This window comes from Cataglyphis hispanica, chromosome 15 (genome assembly GCF_021464435.1).
Source record: "Cataglyphis hispanica isolate Lineage 1 chromosome 15, ULB_Chis1_1.0, whole genome shotgun sequence".
Lineage (NCBI taxonomy): Eukaryota > Metazoa > Arthropoda > Insecta > Hymenoptera > Formicidae > Cataglyphis > Cataglyphis hispanica.
The window spans coordinates 4,515,001-4,539,970 of record NC_065968.1 but is presented as its reverse complement, the minus strand read 5'-3'; the positions used below and the strand labels follow the sequence as shown (position 1 = coordinate 4,539,970).

General features: G+C 35.1%; 1 protein-coding gene across 2 annotated transcripts in view; it reads left to right on the top strand.

Moving 5' to 3' along the window:
* Nucleotides 1-22,195, top strand: part of LOC126854879 (E3 ubiquitin-protein ligase RNF38) — a 38,432-nt gene extending 16,237 nt beyond the window's left edge. Inside the window, exons 2-10 of one of the 2 annotated variants that reach the window (XM_050602003.1) lie at nt 11,405-11,889; nt 17,179-17,380; nt 17,477-17,564; nt 17,721-17,800; nt 18,331-18,930; nt 19,021-19,221; nt 19,460-19,746; nt 19,829-20,132; nt 20,236-22,195. In XM_050602003.1, coding sequence (XP_050457960.1) covers nt 11,636-11,889; nt 17,179-17,380; nt 17,477-17,564; nt 17,721-17,800; nt 18,331-18,930; nt 19,021-19,221; nt 19,460-19,746; nt 19,829-20,132; nt 20,236-20,310 — 2,091 coding nt within the window. In that variant the 5' untranslated portion in view covers nt 11,405-11,635 and the 3' untranslated portion in view covers nt 20,311-22,195. The remainder of the gene's footprint in view (nt 1-11,404; nt 11,890-17,178; nt 17,381-17,476; nt 17,565-17,720; nt 17,801-18,330; nt 18,931-19,020; nt 19,222-19,459; nt 19,747-19,828; nt 20,133-20,235) is intronic. The other variant, XM_050602004.1, reaches the window with a different exon arrangement.
* Nucleotides 22,196-24,970: the final 2,775 nt, after the last annotated feature.

Here is a 24,970-nt window from a genome sequence, read left to right as displayed (position 1 = left end):
ATAAATGTTCGAGGATTTGTTCGAATTAATACATCGCCAATATTATTTTTGACATTACGATTAGCTTAGCCACGTGATACGGAAGAAGATTAAATGTATATTTGAAACTTCCCTCCTTTTTCTGAATAAAAAATAAATTTATTCTGACCTAAGACACTCAAGATGTTGCATATTTACGAGTACGAGTGGCTAACCGCATTTCATTACGATGCGATCAAACAGCGATACGTCGTCTTCGTAAATATCTGACAAAAATAGCATTGAAAATTTGTTTTACACTCGAAATATTCGATCTTTTTATAAATTAAATTTTTTTAACCTTGAATAATAATTTATATATTTTAATGTTTCGACGATACTCGTTGACCGCCTCTCTTGAAAATTATACATATAATATTCTCGATAAAATAATGGCGCATAAAAAACGATAAAAACATTATCGGCAAGAAATCTAAGGTAGTTCAATAGTCAATAGTAATATTATTTACAAGTTAACTCATATGGCTGAAAATGGGAGAAAAACTCAAATTTGACTTTAAACTGTTTTATGATATATTAAAAAAAAAAATATGAAATTGCAACGTATTATTGATGAAAACAAAATCTAAAAATTTAATAATGTTTAAATAAATTTTTCGCAAATATAAATTTTTCATTATATGAGAATAAACTGCTGAATTTGTATTTATTCATTAATGCACATGTATTCGCAAACGGATCGTCACGTTTTAATGAAGATATTTACAAATAATATAAATATTTAAGACGATTAATTTTTACACATACTTTTAGATATTTATTTGTATTATTTATTTACAGTATTTGTTTACGATACTGTTTGTATTGACATGTAAATTAGGTTAAAAAACGAGAAAAAAATATCGAAGAAATAAATTTTTTATTAGACAATTATCTTAAGCCTGGCGGGTTCGTGCTTCGACCTCGGAACGTGCAAGCTGGTCGAGAATATTGTATGCCACAGACACGGCATATGTTCACGAAGGTCTTATAGTACTGAGAGAGCAGGTGGTGATCGGAGAGACAGGTCTCTCTCTCTCTCTCTCTCTCTGGGTTTTTCAGGAAGTCGCCTATCGTTGAGTCGGCTACCTCGATCGGTGCATATGTTCTATAATAGCCGTGCTGCACCATAGATAGAGCTCGGTTCAGAAATTTATGGCCAACAATACCGTAGATTCCTTTTTGGGGGATTATTCTCAAGAAGATCTACGCCTTCTCGCTGTATCCCCGAAAGATTTAGAGGGAGAGATCTGGTGAAAGAAGAGGGAAAATAAGAATAAGCGCGTTTTCGTTTGTGTCGACAGTAATTCGTGTTTCCAATTTCGAGGCGTGAATTTTAACGTTGTCGCTTTCCAATTTTTTCAATGAAATATTGTTATGGGAGTTGTAAATCAGCATCTAACAAAAAGGGCGTTTTTTTATTTTTTTTTTTAAGACAACTTAATTTTTATTACAAAATTATACTATGGCTACTATAATGGTTTGTAAATAAAAATAGTTTGTAAATATATTTTAAAAGAATTAAAAAAAAATATCTATTATTTTATTTATTTTAGAATTATTTATTTATGAAATTATTAAAAAAATGCTTTAACATTTCTTACTATTAAATACAAAGTTTATATTTTTTTGTTTTTTACGTGGATGAAATAAAAAAGTTACGAATATTTATAAACATAGTCTACAACTATGTACTTGATTGAAATTTCAACACAATTATTTCAACACATAATGTATTCTGGAAAGCGCATCGATAGATACAAACGCACATATCTAAATCTTTCATTTTCATTCTATAATAATCTCATTCGTCTCTTTGCAGATCGAAAATGTATACTGAGATTTGTTCTCTATTTGTTGCTCTCGACATTAATGTACGCGATCATATCTATTCGTTCGAGAAAACATATCTCGCACACGTGTTTGTAGTCGTGGATGAGCAATGCAATTCAGTTTGCGTAGTCTCGCACAATCACGGAACGCGTCGCAATTGTTGAGCACTTTCGCTCTCACGAACAACGCCGATGAGAGAGAAGCCGCCGTTAATATTGCAGCAAAATCGGGAAAGCTCTCGGCCGATTCGCGCACGTGTTATGAAAATCGAGAAAGTTGAATGTTTATGAATACCATCTCCTTCCCCGTCTTGCTCCGAAAAACTCATATGCCGATTCGCTTCCTTTCGCGCGTAATTGATGGGAATGTTATTTGGAATATTAAATGCAATACATAAAATTGAATTATCTTATAATCGCAATTTATTTAAATGTTTTGCATTCGAAACACATTCCTATGATCTGTCTTGCGTTAATGCGATGTTCTTCAAATAAAAAGACGTTCTGCGAATTGATAGAATTTTTCATGGAAACGCTTTCGGGGATGGACGTAGATATGGACAATGTTTTTTTTGTTGTGCAGGATTGAAGGGGAACCAATGGGAACCAAGGGGAATCTTTTTTTTTCTTTCTCTCGTTCTCTATACCTTTTTCTTTCTCAGGATCTACCTACAATATCCAACTCCTCTTTCAGTAGAAGATATTGTACTATAGCATTTTGGCTATTCGGTGTTTGAAGGTCTCATCTTTTGAAATATTTGAAGTTTAATGACCGCGACGAATCGTGAGAGATGCAACTCGCGTTTTTAAAACGAACGATTTCAAAAGTCACGAAGTGACATTTCAGAGAGAATTGTTAAATTTTTTGCTTTTCCACATTTTCATGATTATTTTAATTTTATATTTTTTATGACACTCATTGAACGAAACAATATAAAAAAAAAAAACATCGATAGGAACATCTTCTCGATTCTTGCTATATGAAGAATGCAATTGAAAGCAATTGAATCCCATAAATTGAATGCAAATTTAATCAGAATACAAAATTGAACGGCAATACAAAATTTAATATAACAACCGTAAAATATCAATAATCTCTCTAACATTGAAATGTATACATTTCTTAAAATTTAAATATTCAATAAAATAATGTGATATACTGACTTTTTTGGCATTAAAAATTATAATACTTGAATTCGAAGAAATGAATCCCATGATTGCATCGCAAAATGTTGCGCTTCTTCAATTTCCTCGAAGTAGAAATGTCAAACGTTTCATTTGATGCAACATGATAAGTTAAAAACATACGGACATGTTCACGATTCGCCTCGATCTTTCGAGATTTTAACTTCGAAAATCTAGTTATTCGTCTCTTCGGCATCCGGAGAAATTTTCTTCAAAGGAAGAAAATTTGCTCCAATCATGCGTTCAAAGGACGAAAAGAGTAGGTTTTTCTTTCTTTTATTTATCAAACATCTAAGTTGCGCGATCGTCAGGTCGTAGGTGAATAAGTCGAGATGAGAAGACTATCTTAAAAGTTTGCTGTTATCGGTAGTTTCGATCAGCAAATTGTGAATTATGTGTCTAAAATATATTTTTATATCTATTTTTATTTTCAATATATTCAATGTCTTAATAAAATATTAAATACAGTACATATTCTTCACATTATAATTTTTAGTCATAAAAAAATGAAAATGTTGCAAGTGAAGAATATTTTCTTTACAAAGCTTTATTCAGTTATTTTTTTTTTTTTTTAGTATATTTGCAAAATTCACAAATGAAACTTAAATGGCTCTGTGTTTGACTTGCGTATGAATAAAAAGCATTAGAAAACACAATAAAAAAAACTTATTTTAGAAAATTACACTACAAAAAATTTTTGAAATGTTTTCTTTCTAGAATATTGAATAAAAATATCTGGGAAATCAAAATTTTTTTACCATATTTAAATAGAGAGAGAGAGAGAGAGAGAGAGAGATTCTGTATTTTTTAAAGTTATAATTTTGTACGAATCGTGTCGATCGCCAAATTTTATGCACGATCGTATCCACAAAAATTCCGACACTTTCGAAAGGTAATGCATTTTTTCGCGATAATCACTTTTGCAAAGTGAAGCCATTCGGAGCTACGTGCAAATATCTTATTGTTAGTCAGCTTAGTCATGACTAAGAAGCCACAATCTTTCCGAGTGGGACTTGTCCGTTCAAATAACGTGCAAGATTCGAGTTCATTTGTTCGAATAATCGAAGCAGAATTTCGCGATATTTTTTAGGATTAAAGGGACTTTGTGGTTATATTTTGTAGACAGAGATTGAGTTTATAGCTGCAACTGTGCTCATCGTGCACATCGCCGATCGTCTCGTTCGGTCATACGGCACAATAGCCACACAGCGTCAATATCGCTATTAATTAATTAAACGTATAGTCTATGTATAGTCTATATGATGTGTCTAAGCGTGCTTGCACAACTTTTCTCCGGTACATACATAAACCACAAACGTCTTTTCCATTTGACAAACTTTTTGAATTTGAGATTGATATTGAAGTTCTCTATACTTTGCAGCTTCAAAGTTTGATTGAGATATGAAAATATCTGCTATTTTTAATTATTGATATTGTGTTGAGGCATTTGCTATATTTTTGTCGATATAATTTTAAAAATAATGATGATTAAAGGGAGTTTATTTGAAAAATGAGAATTAAGTTGACCTCGTGTTTCATGCGATGCTCGAAGAAGATGTAAAATAATTAATGCATATGCATACGTAATATATTTTCTAGGTGAATAAGTTGCACCATAATAATAATGATTTTCGTATTATATAAATATTTTTATGGATTTATATAAAAATCTTTATATGTACTATATATTTATGTTATGTATTTATAATAATTATATTACTCTTTTTCTCTTGCAATACACCTCACATATTTTCCCTAATAATATCTTAACTAAAAAAAATATATGAGCACAAATATCATTCTGGATTTCTAAAATGTGGATATTGTGGCAAGCAATTATAATAGGAATCCGTTTAAGATTTGTTATCTTACTTGGCAACATCTATGCATTTCTCTTTAATTAAAGATGGAAAGTTTAACGCGCGCGTTCAACGGAAAGTAGAAAAACTGATGCGACGAAGGAAACGTGAAATCAGTAATTGGATCACTATCCCTCGGAGAGCAAAGCGGGCCTCTCTCTCTTTCTATCTCTCTTTTGGCATCGCTTTTCTTGTTCTTCTCTCTCTCCTTCTATTCCGTGGCTCCCTTCCTCTCGAGTGCTCTGAGGTGCCAGCCAGTTTCGTGATACGAAGAGGTTTGGATCGATAGAGAGTGAGCTCCTTCGAGCCCTCTCTCGTCTTGGCGATTCCTGGAGGATTCGGGAGGAAGCCGAAACGCGCTGTGTTGAAGGTATACCTTCGACAAACCAGGCCCCCAGACTTCCGGTCCGAGCCGGCTCGGGGACCAATGACCTTTGTTCCTTTCTCGAGGGCTCGATTTTTCGAGTGGACGACGAAGGTCTGAGATCGACTCGAGGCGCGGCCGACCGCCAGCTGTATGCCGGAAAATTGAAAACGCAGCTGCTCGAGAACGCACCGCGCTATTTCGAAGGAGTCGATGGATTTCAAGCTGATAGAATGTTACACGGGTCGCGATAGAATTCGTGCCGAAATAGTTGGCTCGCGCGCGCATGGCTGGCTGTTAGGATTGTGTCACGATGAAATATGAGTATAATATACGAATCGCGGATTGGAGCAACAAAGAAATAAATAGAGAAGAGATGGAGATATAAAACACACACACACACACACACTCTCTCTCTCTCTCTCTCTCTCTCTCTCTCTCTCTTTTGAAGCGTAATTTTTATCTTTAAATTTTTTTAAAATAAATTAAAAATTTTTTTTCTATGTAATTTAATGCAATTTATATTTTCTCTCCTCCACGCACGTGCGAGCAATATATAAATGTATTAAATTATATAAACCGCATAGAACAATTTTAAATTTATTTAGAAAGAAGGATGAAAATTATGAGTGTTTTATAAACATATCTCTATTTTCTTTTTTATTTATTTTATATATATATATATATATATATATATATATATATTGCATTTAAATTAACATTCTTATAAATAACTTAATCATTTCATAAAGTGCCAAATTGTTATAAACTTTTTTTTTTAATTTAAAAAATACTTTATCATTCAAATCAATATAATTATAATATATTAATTAGGGCACGAATAAAAAGAGATTTAAGTAATAATTTAATTTCTACTAATATCACCATCTGCATGTATATTCGCTTTTTTATCAAATCCTTGATAGTTATTTCGACAAAAGGGAGAGGGAAGAGAAGACGTTCTCTGTTTCGAGGCGCGCTTCAGCAATATTTTCTACATAACCGGGATTTACGCGAAAATGGTGTTTCGCAGGCGGTGTATTCAACGCAAAAGCGGAGAGTGCTAAATCAGACCGGCACGGCATGTCTCTCTCTCGTATCGAATCGGGCTCAAAACGCGTCTCGCGTTGCTCTCAACGCATCGCAAAATTCGATTCGCACAGTTCATCGTTGCATGAAACCTAACGATAATCCGAACCGCACACACACGGTTTGACTTAGACTCTCCTTTGGCTTCTTCCGAGTTCAATTTTTGTCTCTCCCTCTCTCTCTCTTTCTCTTTTTTTTTAAGAGAGAGAAAGAGGGCAAGAGAGAAAGAGGGAGAGAGAATTGCTGCCGCCACCGCGAGAGGAGTTTAAAGGTAAACGGGTTTCTCTCTCTGTCTCTCTCTTTCTCTCTTTTTCTTTTTCTCGTCTCGTTCGCGCAGACATACTGTACCACATCACCAGGAGGTTGGGCCTCGCTCTCGACTCTCGCCGAGCTGTGTATATACACATGCAGCGTGCGCCCGGCACGAAACGCCACGCATGTCGAGGCAACGGTGCCTGCCCGCTCGACGTACGTGTATATATTCGACGCTTCAAAATTTCATGAGCGCGATATAAGGAGTCGGAGTATCGAGGATGTAGGCGCGCAAGTAGTATGAGCGATTACGAGAGAGAAGGAGAGCTTTCCTTATTGTTAGCTTCGAAATACGTTGTCATTGTTGGCAGAATCGATTTTTCTTGTCGAGTATAATCGGCCTTTTTTAGATTTTAATTTTGAAATGGATAAAGAGATGATGTCCAATAAAAAATATTTATGCAGACTTGATTGTTAACTCTCTCTTTTTAGCCTGTATAAATAGACAAAAACTAAATAATATAATAGCTACTTTTGTATCTATTTGCCTGCCAATCATACATGTAAATGGCAAACATTGATATACGCGAAGAATACGACTCGGTTTTTTTTTTCTTTTTTTAATAAGTTTTTGTTCATTGTGAATATTTATCGCGATTTGTCACGAACAACTGATTTCGAAATAGATGCCGCTTGATGCAAGCGCAACGTGCGAGAGCGTGTTTTCACGAATATTTTTTTTTATCAATTTCTGCATAACGACTCTCGTTTATTGTAAACGTTTTTCAAGATGTTATTTTCATTTTCCTCAGCAATTAAAAAAAATTATTTTTACTGCTGCATCTTTATAATATAAAGTAGATAGATCAATTTTCGCGTATAATCAATCTTGTATTTATTTTATTAAAAGTACAAATTTTTAACGAGAAACGATTTTTAAGCACGAAAAACAATAGCTATATAAACTAAAAATAAGAAAGTTAATATTATGAGTACAATAGAATAGAAGAGAGAGAGAGAGAGAGAGAGTGAATTCGCTAGCCACACGTCCATACATATACCGTCATTGTTTCTCAATCGCGTCATATTTGTTCAGAGGCATTTATACACGGAGTAAAGGTTTTGTCTCTGAAGATCAAATCTTTTTTTATTCCTTTCTTTCCCTCTTTTTCTCTCTTCGACAATCGACTTATTTTATCGCATACTACTGTCAATGTCGGGAGAGTTAGCACGAAAGGAGACACGCCTAAAAATACACAGCGACCTTACGGTTATCGGCGGGGCCCCGCAGACATTTTTTCTCAAACACACGGCTCCGCGCACGAAAGCGGAGAGAAGGCTGGCCCGAAGCAACGGGGTCTGGATATTCCGGTTCACTTAATCGTTTCCTCCGACCTGCGTCGGGCCTGACTCAGCGATGCCACGGTCGATTCTCTGGCCCAAAAAGGCCCAAAAATCGGTGGCGGCGGCGCCGACCCGAGAGGTTGAGAGGATCCTGAGAGAGATCTTAACTGCTGTAGAATAATGCGAACAATGCAAATCGTTCCGCGTATATGATTCATATCTAATTTTATTAAAACAGAGTGTCCTTTTCCTAGATAAACGTGAAAATCTGGATTCGTCTCAGGGATTTTTTTTGTATGTAGAAAAAAAATCAAGGTATTGTCATGGAATTTTCTAAAGACTCAGACAGGATTGGCAAAATTCCACATTTTTTGCCAGTGGTGAAAACTGATATTTTTCGGAAAAACCGGCAAAAAATGATCCTTTCTATGATAAATATTAAAATAAATTGAAATTTTTTTTATTTATATTCGTCATTTGAGAGAATGACTCAGTGACTTTGGAAATTTCAGTGTTGGCCAAGTCCAGTGATTGGAAAAAACCATGATAAATTCTGATTTTTACCGACCCGAACTTTATCCAAGGGATAGAATAAACTGGCAAAAACTATAAAAATTACTAATATGTAAAACTAAAATATATTTATATAACTTTATAAAGATAAAGATAACGACGTTGCAGGTGTAAAAGTGTGCATATTAAGACGTACCGTTATTGCAGAATGTGAGCCTTAAATTACCTTTATTATGTCGCTTTCCATTATGTCCGTGTTAAATGAGTACTTCGCATTCTTGTTAAAATTACGGTGTTCGATTATTCACACGATATTCGTATTTCCGATCGCAATAATCATTTATCTCACCCCTTCATTCTCTTCCTGTTCTGATATCCGTGTGTTACATCACCGCTTCGTATGATTACGTTAATCGCGTAATGCATCCCTGTAAGTTTCTCTCTGCATGGGTATCTCCGCCTTTACATAGATTATATTAGAATTAATGTTTATGTCTCGCTTGTGCACTTTATGAATGCCGAAAATCTTCCCTCTATTTATTTTTACGTGCTTATCTATTGTTGACTGTACGCATATTACTCGTAAATGTATTCCTTTCTTTGTCGCATTAACAATGTGATTGAATGTACATTAAAAGTGATTTATTATGTAAAGATTGTAATTGTTGATGAAACAGCTCGCACACATTTCACATTTTATATGATTCTTTTCTCTTGTGCTTTTGCTCATTAGAACTGAGTATGCCTAAATGTGTTTGTGTGCTTTATGTATGTCGGCAAGCTGTCGAAAAGGAACGAGCTTATGTATATTCAAATTATCCATTAATTTTCAGAAATGCTAATATCTTCTCTCTGTACTTGTCGATATGTTGCTTCGTTTTCAAAGGGAATTCTTGAGAAACGTGAAATTTCGTTGACGTGTGAGGGGATTTAACGAAAATTTTTTTAGTGTCTTTTCGCCATTTGTCGCAGGCTATTGATATTTTTTATCGTTGCCATAATTTGTATAAAAATAATTAGTGACTCTTTATAATACTTGCTCTATTTCAATGTTCCTTCTTTATTTAGTTCAATCGTAAAATTAAAAATGTATTACTATCTGATTGATTATATAACGCAGCTAAAATTTATATATATATATATATATATATATATATATATATATATATATATATATAATATTCATTTACAGTTTAGCTAAAAACATCATTAGTATACAGATAATTATCTATAGATGAAAATAAATACTTTCTTGCCTGAAAATATTTGTTCTTTAAAGTAAAGATTCGTAAATTAATGTATAGAGACCTAATATTTATTAGCTAAAGAGCAAAGGATTTTATTGTCTTTGCTTACTTTTCTTTATTTAATTCTGTTATTTAAATTTAAATTATCAATTTTATTACATTAGTTAAATGAAATGTAATGGATTATACTTTAAAATTTCATGTATACAATAAAAAAAGCTGGTCTATACTTGAAATAGAACGAGTATAAAATACAAATCGACAAGTTTTAAACATCCATAATTGTCTTCGAGACCCCTTATAGTCTAACAAAATTAAATTAACGCACAATCTATTTTCTGTATTAATTAAAACGATCAAACGATTCGTCGAAATTGCTTTGTGAAAAATCGTTACTTGATAAAGTGCCCTACATGTTCAAGTTTCATGAATTTCCAGATTCCCTTTGCAATGCACAAAGTATTGATTTATAAAGAGAACGTTGTTATCTTTCGCTTATTAGACTGAAATCAGATCATTATTTCGTTTAAAGCAGTCGCATCGAAAAAGGATCCGCGATCGTTATTTATAATAAACGCGACATTTCTGATTTCTGATGAAATTAGCGATGTAAATATTACGTGACTTTCCTAACGTTCTGTCGGTTTATTAAATATACAATTTACATAGTCGCTCCTTTTTATGAGTGCCTTACTACGATCAGTGTTGGTAAAAATACGATAATGATCTGCGGCTGCAAAAGTAGCTAAATCTCTTTATTTAGAATAAAATATTTTCTAAGACGATAGTATATTAATGTGTAACGTTTTTATTACGAACAATTGTGAAATTATTTATAATAATAATTGTTAATAATTGAATACAATGGTTTTTTCTATTAACAGTAATATATCAATAATATTTTGTTTGTAATATTTAACACCAAGATTTATAATTTCGAATATTATTTTTAAGAAAGATGCAAATTCAACGAATTTACATGAAAGTATCTTAATCCGCAAGATATGCAAATCCAGACAAGCTTGTCTGGATTCAAACGTAGTTATCAGAAAGTATTATGTTCAATCTCGTGCAGGAGATATACGTATTTTATCAACACTGATTAAGACGCGATTCAGCTAAAGGACGACCGAGGTTAAATACAAAATTTTGTACATGATTAGGATATGTTTAACGTTGTGAAAAAGAAAAGTTATTCGCAAATTGCGGGCACGTAAATCGCGTTGAGGAATGCATCCGATTTGGTCATCAAGAAAACCGACTGATCATTCAATCGACATATCTAAATTGTTTGAAATAATTTTTGGATTAATTTAATTTTTAATGAAATCAATCGCGAGATATATATTTCTTCGCGAGATGTACTTTGAAAAATGCGATTATTTTCATAAAAATAAAGGAAAAACTCTCGTGATAAAATTCAATGCTGCACAAACAGAAAATAATAGTCCTTTTTTCGAAAAATATAAATACGATCAAATGAGTTTCTATGGCAAAAAAATATCGAGATATCGTACGTGTATCGATACTTGGCAACGCTCGCTTTGAGAGGACCAGCTCGGACGTTCCTTCAACGCGTTCCGAAATGTCAAGTCGTGAGGGGATTCGCGAGAGGAAAAGAGACAGAGAGAGGAAGAGAAAGATTTGTCACATCTGTCCAACCTGTTCGGCTAGGTAACATCGTTTAAATACCCTCGCTAGGTTCCTCTCGGTGCACGTCAATCGATCAGTTCAGCGAGTGATCTTATGAGACGCGCATCCAGAGACTGCGCGATCACGGAATTAACTGTCTCCAAGTGTTGAGAACAACGACGACGTCTACGAGGAAGAGGAAGAGTACCGTTGAATGAGAGACCGAAGAGGATAGAGAAAAAAAAAGAGAGAAAGAGAAAGACACATACATAACGAACAGAAGGAAAAACGAACGGAAGTATGAACGGCCCCGGGAGTCATCAGCATCGTGGCTTGGGCATGCAGAGTCGTTATAGAGCTGTGGTGTCCAATGGCGCCTCGTCGGGTCCGCACGTGCGCGCCCCATCGCTGCCATCCCACCCTCGTAACGGCGGATGGCATCCCCAGCATCAGCAGCCACCTCCGCCGCCACAGCAACAGCAGCAGCAGCATCAATACGCTGCTGGCAGCAAGGAATACCCGTATCGGCAATGCCCGCCACGATATCACAATGGGTATATGTATAACAAATCCCACGCAAAACACCGGATGTTCCTCGCAGCTTGTACCCTGCGTACACGCATGTGCATGCTTCGAGGGACTCGAGGGACCCAGGCGATGATCCTCTCCAAACATAGCGACGAGAATTTTTTTTATGTTGTTTGTCGAGGATTTTTTATTTTTTTTATTTTTTTTTTTTTTTTATTGATTATTTGTCGCGAATGAGATTTTGTAAACAGCGCGACATAGAAAAATATTTTTTTGAATTTTTATTTCCCTTAAATATTTCCCTCGTCCGTATAAATATTGACACTTTGATATTTTGACAGAACATTGAATCATTATTAGAGAGAGGAAGAGCAACTTTTTCTCTGATATTTTGTGATCAATGTAATTATCAGTATACGACGAGCATGTTTACTTATATGTGTTTGCAGTTCACAAATTGAGCTTTGGCACAACTTTGTTAAGAATTATTAATCTTTAGATATTTGTGCGGTAGAATATTACTTCTTTTAAAGCAGACCTATTATTAAATATTTTATTTTATTAAAGAGAATTTATATGTGTGATAGAGAACTGTATAGGTGGGATTAGCTTCTTTTATCCCCCTTTATAAAGATACAAATGAATGATGAAAAATTGCTTAAATCAAGCTAATTATTAGTACATCAAGGTGAGCTTTAATATATAAGAGTGAATGTATTATATTATTCAAAATGTGTATGAAATTGTGAACATTTCGCGTTCGAAATAATGGTTTGTATATGTATCTTTGTTTTGCCAAAGAAAAATTTGGACATATATTGCGATCATTATTTGAAATATTATCTACTCGCCTGGGTAACCTTTCGGTTTAACACTTGGGCTGAACGTAATAAGTATTTCTTAATAAGATCGTTGCGCGATAATAAACAACTTTTCTTTGTAAAAATTTACATTAAAAAAATTTGTTGCAATTAATTTATAACGAAAAAACATACACATATAAACATATATAATCATCAATTTAATCAATATAATTTTACACAGGGTGTCTCGACTAATATATTGCTTCTATTTATTAATACTTTTACCATTAAAAATTTTTAAAGTAGATAGCTTAAATTATTTTTAGAAAATTTAAATATCAATTTCATGTCAGTTTTAAGTATCTTAAATCGTGAGCGAAAATTCCTTAAATAGGAAAATATGAAATTGAACAAAGAACAAGAATTTTATTATTCTCCATATCATTCAATTAATTTGAGAAATTCGATTATAAATCGTTGATAACTCGAAAATCTTTTTTTTTTATATTCTCGATAGAGTAAAATCGTTACTACGTTACAGATAGAAAATACGATGAATTTGGTACACCCTTCCACGAAAAGTTTGGTAAATAAAATCGTATTTATTCGGCACGCTCACCAATGAAAACGCTCGATCTCCATCGCTCACAAAATCGACACGCGTTTCATTACCAGATGGATCGAGCTTTTTCTTTTTTCGCGCGACAAAAATTCACTTGCTACACGTTCCCATTATTTACCGTGCACTTGTGCATTAAATGTTAGTGTGGCTTAGCGAAAGTTACGCGCGGCATATTTGTATGATTATATATTGTGCGTTCAGGCCAGGCGGACAAGCTGCGCACTACTTGTGTGTGTATGTGTGTGTGTGTGTGTGTGTGTGTGTGCTTCTGTCTTTAATTTTCAGAGAAGCCGACATTGCGCGAAGATTCTCTAATCGACGACAATCAACGGGCCATCGTGGCTCCGCGTTGCAACGATGCACTTTATTTCCGCGTTTGCACTTCGGATCTTTTTCGAGCGCGGCCTCGTTTATCCGCTTACCAATTAAATCGGTTTATTGATTTTCCTTCTTTCTCTTTTCACGCGCAGTTTTTGTTCTCTGTATCTCTCTTCTCTGTGTGTGTATTGCTAGATCTTTTTTCTCTTCTCTTTTTTTTTTATTAAGACTGTAATTATTATACTCTTGTCGCACGTGTGTAAACTTTTGCAGCCTTCGGACGTTCAATTAGAATTTCTCGTTGAATCTCTTTGACACGGTGTCCTGTGAGATACTCTGTTAATTCCAATGGCAGAGAACTTGGAGTTGATTTTTTTCTTAGATAATATCTCGAACGAAACCATGAATTAAATGAATAATAAAGTTTTGTTTACACTTTAAATTTTACATAATATACAATTTGAAATTCATTTTAATTTCGAGGAAAACTCCATTCCAAGTTTGTCGAAAAATCTGTCACATTGAAATTAAAGGCAGAGTATTTTGGGATATCCTGTCACTATGTGCAGTTTGTCGCCAACTATTCATAATTTTCACGAATGACAGATGCTGTGCCAAGAATTTAAATGGAGAGGAGAAAGAGATTAAAGGAAAGAAATTTAATGTATTCGTAAATATAAATGTCGTGATTAAAAATTTCAATGGGAAAGCATTAAATATGTATCATTTTGATTCGCGTAGAGTTCTCATGCAATTGCATTTTACAGCACATTTGCGTTCCCTTGCAAAAATGTCAAAACGGTATGCCAGTCATCAGCGATTATCGTTTCCTAATAAAAATAATAAAATTTAATGCTACAGTTCCTTAAACGCGATTCCTTACTCCATTCGCATAGTACATATTATCGAAAAAGTTCGGTCTGGATCGGCATCCCGCATGCAAAAAATTGCAAGTTGCATGTAAAAGATATTGAAAAATGGCTCATGCGTTCGACTTGAAATTATGTGTGTCAGAACTCTGTCTATATATAAATTATAAATTCATGTTTTGTAAATAGTACATATCAATACGTTTTGCGATTGCGTTTTGCGATCGTTCTAAGAGACGCAACAACTCTCTTTTTTTTCTGTTTGTTGGAAGATTGTATCAGCAACTTTATAGAATGAACTAAACATCTCTGATACTGAGGATATAATTTATACCAGATAATTTATATCCCCTTTCAGGATGGAAGTCTTTAATGTTTTAGTGTATTAATATTACATAAATTAATTGATAATTTAATTATCTAACTGAATTAATTTTAAATAAAAATTCACATTTTGTTCTAGAAATATATATCTTTCAAGAGAAAATGTTACATTAAAATTTCGCTAAATAATAATTTTAATTTGTGATTTACAATTGAGTCAAGTAACACATGATTTTGTTCAAGTCATGCAGTGTATTATTTTCTTGAATATTAGGTGATTCTGAAATGCAAATTTTTATTGCATATGAGCAAAGTGTAATTTTGTACCATCTTATATGATGTACCGTGCATTGACGCACGACATCGACATCTTTGAAAGTCATTAATTAATAAGCTCGGCCCCAATTGACTCTGACAGTTCATCGAGAATGTATAGTGTTTCACAACGCTTCAATATTTCAACTTTTTCTATATCATATTTATATGTTTCAGTGGTTATCTCATTTTAGCATGCCTGCGCACATACTTATCAATTTCGTCAGTGAATTTTCCACATCTTCCTTAGGCAGAAAAAGAGCTTTAGATATTTTCATCGAAAAAGTATTACGCACACGTTTGCTTGTTTTCTTTTTACACACATTGAATCATTAATTAACACTCGTGGGACTTGAGAGAAAGGATTGAAGTATGTTTCGAATATGAGAAAGAAAAATTAAATGAAATAATGTGAACAATGTAATTGAAAACAATGTTAGCAAGTCATGTATAAATATGTGAGGGGAAAAATTATATAAACAGCATTATATTACATCAAGCATTACGAGAATCGCGTGGTGTGACTATTTTACAAACGCCACACCATATTATGTAACATTAACAGTTCGATTTTTATTGATATATTCTTTATGGCGCGTCGTTATCCGGTTTTATATTTCGATTGTATGTAAAAATAAATAAATCTACGGCCAACAAAAATAAATAAACCGCGGCGCTCCAGTTTGTCGAATCGTTAACTATTACGGTCACTTTATTTGCCTGTGCTTGTATAAGTGAAGCAAGTACATAGGAAGCATCATTTCTCTCTCTCTCTCTCTCTCTCTCTTTCTCTCTCTCGCTATCGGATATCTCTTTAGTCGCGGATTTGTTGGCGAACTTTTTTCGTTAACGAAAATTCAAGATGAAATCGAAGTAATAAGTATAAGGAGTTGATGAAATTGAGATCATTGATTACTGCAATTTTTTTAATCTTTGACGATGAGATAATGAACATTTTAACTAAATTTGAAGTAAAATTCTTGAGAAAAATTCAATTTTTTTAAACACTTGCAGAGTGGCAGATAAATGTGTTTGGTAAATATGTTTTCTGAAATTAAAAAAAAAAAATACGATACACAGATATCGATTGCTATCTTACGAAACGCTGATAATGTCGAAAAAAAAAGACGAATCTGTTTTCTTGATCCATATTCATGTTCGTGTGCTGAGATCATATTGTGAATTTATTTCACTTGTACGTAAAATATTCCGCCAAATTTTTATCGAAGGCGAATTGATAATTTTCATAAAGCGATCTGTTTACGTGACGTTACATGAGACCTTCCTTTTTATCCGTAAATAAGATATATCGTCGTAGATATTGTCGTGGCGTTCTGATGACTGCGACTTTCATAACTGCTCGCGGAAAGATGTTTGCTTAATTGTAGGCCGCTCAAGCGTAAACTCGATTTTCGCTTAATCGCGATGTTGCGTATAAATTTATTAATTCTTGCGAATAACATCGGAATGAATTATAATTCGTCAATTCGTGAGTGCAAAATGCGAGAGAAAAATAATTGTCCCTTGCGATAAAAACTTTTAAATGACTGAATTGCAGATCTCTGTCTGGGAGTGAACTTTGGCAAGAGTCTATTATCTTTACTTTACTTATTAAACGAATATTTTATATTTTCGTGTCGGATCTTTTTGTTAACTTTACGCGAAAATGATTGCTAATATAATTTTTTTAAAGAAAATTTGCAGATAATTTTTATTTTCGATTTATTAAATAGGAATCTTATTTTGTAGAGATTTTTTTTATCGCGAAAAATAATGTTTCTTTTTTTTTTTACATAGAGAAAATTTCGTAAAATTGTGGTGCAATATTATTTCTTCTTAAGGATCAATGCGGACTCGCGTTGGAACATCCTCGTTCTATATCGCATACGTGACTCATTTCTATTACGAGTGCGGCTGGTATCAGCGTTTTTAGCTCGAGATATCACTGCGAGAATATATCGCATGGCGTATCGCGCGAATTTATTACGTATTTCCCGGCATCCGTTCCCCGTATGTATTTTTCTGCGACACTCGCTCATGCTTCTCCACTTGTGTATACTGCAGAGATTGCCCCGGGGTTGGCACGTCCTCCGGGCCGGCTGGCAAGGAAGTTTCCTATCACGGGAACGTGGGTGGAACCAGCGTGGGATATAAGCCGCCTCCGCAGCACAGTCCGCAGACGAGGGGCCCGCCGTCGCACTTCCCCCAGGAATCGGTAGGCCCGCCGGCCAATTCTCCACCGTTGCACATCAATATCTGTGGACAGGTGAGCACACGCGCGTCATCTCTTTTCAATCTTTCCTTTCTACCTACCCTCCTCCGTTGGCGAGAAAATCATTCAATTATTCCGCCGCAATTTCAGGAGAACGCGATGCGCGGCCCTTTATTGAACATGAGTCCCGGTCTTGGAGCCAGCGGGGTGGACATGGAGTACCGTAGAAACTCTCAAGGTATGTTTCATTTCAGTTTGTCTGTTTATTTGCAAATTTGTATAATTTTCCTTTTTTTTTTCTTTTTACTCTATAATTTAATTTGGCAGGAAATAGTTTCAATCCTCGATCGGAATATTGCAGAGATGTAGTTATGTAATCCTTCTCTCTTTTCAGCCACAAACCAGCTAAGCCCCGTGCAGATCCAACCGTCACCGCCATATTACAGACAGCCTAGTCAGGATGATGGTAGAAAGGTGAGTGTACTGTTTTGTTATGCGTTTTGATGATGATTGAAGTGTTATTTCAGTGTCAATCTATATTTTCTTATATTTTGAGTAATTTATATAGGAAGCGAGAGACAATGGTTGATAGAAAGAGTGCTAGTAGAGTGATAGTAGTAATAATTAATAGAATTAATTTTTTTATTCATCTAAATTCTGTGATTTCTAATGATCTAAAAGTAAATTTACGGTTTTTGTCTATTCATGTGTCCTTTTCTTTCTCGAGATAATTTGAAAAAACTTTTGCTTTTTTCGTTGTTTTTGCTACAAAATGTCAAAGGAAACACTTTCAGATTTCGATCTTGCGAGTTTTATTCTACAACGAACTTACGCATACGATGCTTGTTTAACGTAATGTAATATAGTGAAAGTTTCCGATTTCTTTGCCAATGAAAAAATAGTTGACATTTTTTTTCGTTTAATTCTGCCAACAAGTTTAGATTTCTTTTCCGACAAGTTGCTACAGGGAATGGATACGAATATAAGCAATTCGTATTTTCTAGAGCGAGTCACCATCGAGGAAACGTCGTCGAATATCTCGCAACGGCGCTGTGTCTGGGATAGAGGTCCGAGAAACGACACCCCCGGCTCCAACGCCGCCCCTGCACACAACCCCACCGCCTTGGGAATTTGGGGGCGCGCCCCAACGGCGCTCCCCGCGCAATCACATGTCCACCCGTGGCAGTCCGACGGTTAGGAACCGTTATCAGCGATATACGGACTCGTTCGGGCTCCCCTATCCGTTCCTACCGAGTCACAATCCTCACCAGAGTCTCCATAATTCCCACCACGGCCTTCACAATTCGCATCACAACATCCACAGCTCCCATCCACACAGTCTGCACAATTCGCATCACAATCTCCACAATGCACATCAGGCGCATCCCCATCCAACAGCCGGCGGCACAGGACACCATCCTGCTCAAGGTGCGAACGCGCCCGTGGTCGTCGATGTAGGTCAAGTCGGCGTGTCCGGCCTGCCGGTTGCCGTTAGCGGGGAGCCTCTGGCGTGGCATCCGCAAGCGCCGAGCTACAGGATTCCGTGTCAACTTCATAGTCTCTACACGCCTCACGGAACACACCCGTTCGGACACTCGTGCCAGGTAATTGCCACACATTTAGAATGAATAAATAAATCACTTTTTTTACAAGTACGATATAAGTGCAGGTCTAATGTATATTGTTCATCATAGGTGACGCATCATCATAATCACTATTCCGCCACTCATCCAACGCATCCGGGTCATGGCCTTGTCGGTTCCTTAGTTGGTGCCGCTTCCAGAGGATACCCAACACCGACTGGTGGCCCTGTAGCAGCACTGCATCACACACATCCGCCTCCACCACCCGTCCATACTACCGATTATACCGCGCATCATCAATTATCTCAGCAGGTAAATTTGATGGACATTTGGAAAGGCTACTAGACTTGTGATTCGAACTGGTTCACGTTTAGTTTATCCGTATCGTATTTATAATTTTCTCTCTAATCTCTCTATAGGACGTAAGAGAAACTTTCTTATTGAATTAAAAAAGACAAAAATATCTAACGGACCTGTATCTCTGAAATTGTATTTTAGGAGTTAATGCTATTTTTGTCTGCTAACTATTGTTCCTCGCATTTGTTTTTAGAGAGAAGTCGAGCTCGAATTGATAGAGTCTCATCATCATCACAGAGTGGGCGCTGCGGCTGGAGCGCCGCTACCGTTACCACACTCGTATTCTCCACCGGCCCTTACGCAGGTAACAACACCGCCGCCCATATTCCTGTCCGAAACGCGAAACAGTCAATTGGAGATGATGCAGAACAGAACTCGTCGAGTAACGTCCAACGTTTTGCGACGACCGAGATTTAGCAGATGGAGGGGTACAACTCCGTTACCACCCATGACGTATCCGGGATATCTACTACATTTTCTGTACGTAATGTATACTGTGTAAATGTCGCAACGCTTATTGCGCGTAACAAGACGCTTAATAGTTATGTCATTTATTCCGCAGAGCGATGTTCAGCAATCCACCGCTGTCTCCGTACAATCAGGCCGAATTATCGTCGCCTGATTCTGTGACGGAAAATTATGAGGCGTTGCTATCTTTAGCCGAGAGATTGGGTGAGGCTAAGCCGCGCGGTCTAACTCGCGCGGAGGTCGAACAATTGCCGTCTTATAAATTCAACGCGGAGACACATCAGGGCGACCAGACCAATTGCGTCGTTTGCATGTGCGATTTCGAGGCTCTCCAATCGCTACGTGTTCTACCGTGTTCTCACGAATTTCATTCCAAGTGCATTGACAAATGGCTTAAGGTAAGAGAGTCATGTTATTTCTCGAGATCTAAACTTATTCTGAATATATCTTTGCATTGCGATTTACGCAATATTGCAAACGACGATATTATTTGCTTTACAGTCTAATCGAACATGTCCGATATGTCGCGGTGACGCCGGAGAATATTTCGGAAATAGCAGTAGCAGTAGTGACTGACGCCAAGCTGACGATGTACACTAGCGCGAAGCGTCCCAGCCATCGAGGACACTATCATTACCACACATTATGGAAATCCCAGTTGTTTCGTTGCTGCTATTTCATGCGAATCTCTGCCGTTAAAAAAAAGCATTTCTGTTGCTCTCTTAGGGTGAGAGACGAATCACCGATACAAAATGTTCACATGATTCATTGATGATGAAACACTTTTCAACATCCGTTGAGAATGACGATTCTGAAACAGACTGAATCACAAGTGAGAATTGTTTCGGTGTACATACATACGGTCTCGTTGAATGTCGAGCGCAGATATATCAAGATTGAGGAACAGTAGCGTTTTTCCTGCTTTGGAAAAAATATAGCGAAACGCAATAAAAGCAATTTAGCAAAACAATGAAATAGTCAAGAGACGTTAGGGATTCAACGTTTCGTTAAGTTACGGCGCGCATTTCCTATCAAAAAGAAAGAAAATCACAAGTCGAAGATATTGCTTTGTTTTTGTTCATAACGCTTTAATTAATATTTTAACGCTCATTAATTATTCGTATTGTGCTATTCTGCATTATCGGATTTATGTACATAAAAATAACTGTATACGCAGATATCGCAACTTTCCATTAACGTTCCATTTTTTATAGTTTATCTTTCAGTCTAATGATTGTATATACATATGAATATATAAAAATTTGCATAAATACCCTTATACATATATGTGTGCGCGTACAAAGCAAGCGGTAGTTTTGTTTGGACTTAACCAAATGTAGACACGAATTCTTTTGCAATAAAAAAAAAGTGTTTATTGTCAGAGAGATAAGGGAAAAAAAATTGTAACTTCCTACTGTTATATAAGCTCTTGTGTATTTGTAGTAGACCAGCTAATTATTTTATTATATTATAGAAATGTATATGTATAAGTAAATTAAAAATTACTTGGCACCTTAAGTGCAGTAGGTAGAAATTGTTGGATTATTGCACTGGGATGCCACATAACTATTTTATAAAATATCTATAGGTTCGTGTTTAATTCGACATTTGTTTTTCTCTCTTGCGGCAATTAATTATCTTTTCTAAGTATGCTCTAAAACACATGGAACGTCATTTTGTTTTGTCCAATTTATAAAATCCAATTTAAGCGATTTAAATATATATTCGTGAATTTTGATGAAAATTCGAACGTTTAAATACGCGTGAATTTCGATGAAAAATTGTTTTATATTCGCGAGAGAGACTCGGCACGTATAATAACCAAGTGCACACAAAAAAAGATAATGAAACAAAAAAAAAGAGAACCTAAGAATATCGCTTCTGTTTCCTGCGTATCTACCTCTGATAGAAGAAACAAGACGATTCATATTTTTTTATATACACACATCTCATAAACAATAAACATACCTATGATAAGTAAAGACAAGAGTGACCGGCTAAAAAAACGAGATTCAAACGTTTTGAAACATTCGATAAGGAAACATTAATGATTAAAATCACTGAAAAAATAACAGATGCTCGCTGAATTAAAAATGCTATGCGGATATATGTAAACTTGATCGAATGTATAGTCGAAAAATTCCTTACGCTAAATCTTTCTAGTTAAGATTAAACATAAATAAGTTTCGCGGAACTTTTTGTAGAAGCGGTTACAATATAGATCGAATTTTGCCACGAACAAGTTGTGTGCTTTTAGTTAATTATATAACGCTTCCTTGTTTATACATATACTTTTACGCCAATGTGAGAAAATTGAGAAGATTTGTTTATATTCTTGTTATTTTTAAGATGTTTTGTGTATACTGTTAGGTAGAGAGCGAATGTTATTGGCAAGATATGAATTGTTGAAAGCAGTTTTTTATGTTTCAAAATTAATAAAATTACGGGGTATGTAATCTAACATTTTGACTAATTTAATAATGTTTATGTTATTTTTCATACGCTCTCCTTTTTCTCGTTAATACAACAATCTTACAATTTGATTTTTCATGATAATCAAATAGATTTGCATATGTGATTGTGACTGTGAACACGACAGTCATTTTCAGATATGAATTTATTGACGAATGTGGCTCGCGAGATTACATATGCAAAGCAACAATCACAGGCTACGGTAAAAGACAATTGGCAAATAATCTGATTCAATGTGTCTGTATATACGTGTGCGTACGTGTGAAGAAAAAATGCGTTTGTCTCTATACACACATTTTTTTTTCTCTCAGACACAGTAATATTTAATGTGAAAAATATTCTATGGTGTCTACACGCCTATAGAATATATATAATTATATATGTCGCATTTTGTAATTTAAGCTTCAATAGCGTTAATTGCAATATCGATTGTTTTACAAAAGAAAGAGTGCTACCTATTATAAAAATTGTGCATTATTACTTGGTGCATCGAATTCTCTATTGCAATTCTCTTTCGCGTCTTGTTTAAATATGTTTGAAAAGATCGACGCACCATTGTAAGAATACGAGGAAAAAATTCGCTCGCGATAGTTGATTAGTCGGAATCGTTGCCTTTTAAAAGACGTTTCCCGATGGAACGCGTATGAAAAGTGCGAATGTAATCGAAACTCCCAAGCACACGGAAACTTCAAAACACACACTGAGAAAAAACACGGAGAACTTGTCTCGACGTCACACTTCCTCTTTCTCTAGATCTGTATCCTTCCACTTTTTCAATTGCGTGCCTTTCTGTATCCCGATGGAATATCAAGAGAGAGAAAGAGAGAGAAAGACGTGAGCATGTCTTTAAGGAAGTGCGAGCGCATAATGTCAACTACGTTGGAGTACTTATGGTCGAAATTTACATTTTTATATCCAGAGCAAACATTTAAGGATACCGAGATGTTATTGTGGAGATACAGCGAGATGCGTCCAATGTTTTACGAACATGTTGATATTTCCCTCTGATAACATCTGAGATTTTTATTCGCACTCTTATTCGATATCGCGTTTAACGCCAAATGTAGCCATCTGAACTGGACGTCTTATCCGTCTTATATCTAATGCACAGAAAAACTGTTCGTCCTCGAATGCAGGATTCGAGGACAACCTTACATTCAGCGTTAAATGTGACAGAGGAAGAGATAAGCGAGGAAGATATTCACCTGCGACTCGCTATTAATATCGTAAAGCGATGCAACATGATACCTATCGATCGTTTCTTCAATGCTGTAACTTTAATTCTACGGTTTCTTCTACTCGCGTTTAAAGAGAGATTTTTTTCTCCGTATTTTCGCAAGTCGATGTAATTAATTTTATTTATGCAGGAACTCTCATATATCGGATCAATATTAATATTTTTGATCAAAATATTGACAAACTTTTAATTCATTTGATACATCGATGACGTTAATGAACGGGTACTAATCTCTCCGAGGGTCGATAAATATTCTTTTTTAATTTAGATTTTTATATTCAAAGAGAGAAAATGTTGCTATAATATTATAAATTTATAAAATAATGTCCATCCGATGTATCACATTATTATCACGCATTGTTTAAAGTTCTCATCACTCTTGTCATGTATTGATACGTAGTCCTTGAAGGTTTATCGTTATATTTGTCTTTGGAGATTTTTTTATTCGCGAGTTTGAAATATTGATTGTTTGATTTCTTTAAACACTCGTCTGTGAAAAATCGCATACGTAACAAGTTATACTTTTAATAATGTCATACGGGTCCTAACTTATTGTCACATATATACGAGAAAACTATCTTACAGAAATATCAAAAGTCTTGCAAAGACGATGAGCGAGCAGGCACCGTTGATCCTTCCTAGATGCATAAGAAAACATATCATAATTTTCATTGCACTCCTAAGACGCGCTGTCTCGCGCACTCTCTCTTTCTGTCGTAACGCAATGAGAGAAAAGCGAAGAGAGAAGTCGAGATAGCTCATATTTAATTAGCTTAAGCTTGTACCAAGAAAAGTACGAGAAGGAACGAGCGCTCAATGGGCAGAGAGCGAAATTTTTTATTTTAAATTCCGTAAAATTAATTAGTTAATTGAAATCTCGCTTTCTTATGTGCAACTGTTCTATTCTTAATATTTGCACGACACATTTCATCTACGGGTATTCAAATGATGAAATATGACAACAAAGATAGCATGTTTAGTTTGAAAAACGAGAACAGAAAAACAGATATCGTTCGTAAATGAATTTTTGAGTCAAGAATAAGTTGATAAAAAAAAAATTAACTATAAAATTTCTTTAACTACAGTGGCCTTCTACCCATTTAACGTGATGTTCCTTAATTTTAGATTAAGGTAGTATAATTTATCAGTAACTTATCTCTTAAGCATACTTTTAATGACTATTATATCTCAGTCGCAGCGAGAAATGCGGTCGATTTCTAAAACGTTTGACGAAACAAAATCGACGAAATTATTAACACTTAATTGAATTTTATATTAAAGTTTGAGAAAAGCATTTTATTCGCAGTATATATTAATATTATTTTAATTATTTGAAAGATAAAACAAACCGGCGAAATAAGAGTAACTTCTTGCCTTCCTTGTGCGAGAAACGTTCGAGAAATCGATCGTTAAACAGTACCAAAAGTAATTGTTCCGTATATTTATTAGCAAAGCCGCGAGTTGTTTTTAAATATAATGAGATAAACCTGTGTACATGTGTGTGTGTGTGTGTGTGTGTGCAAATTT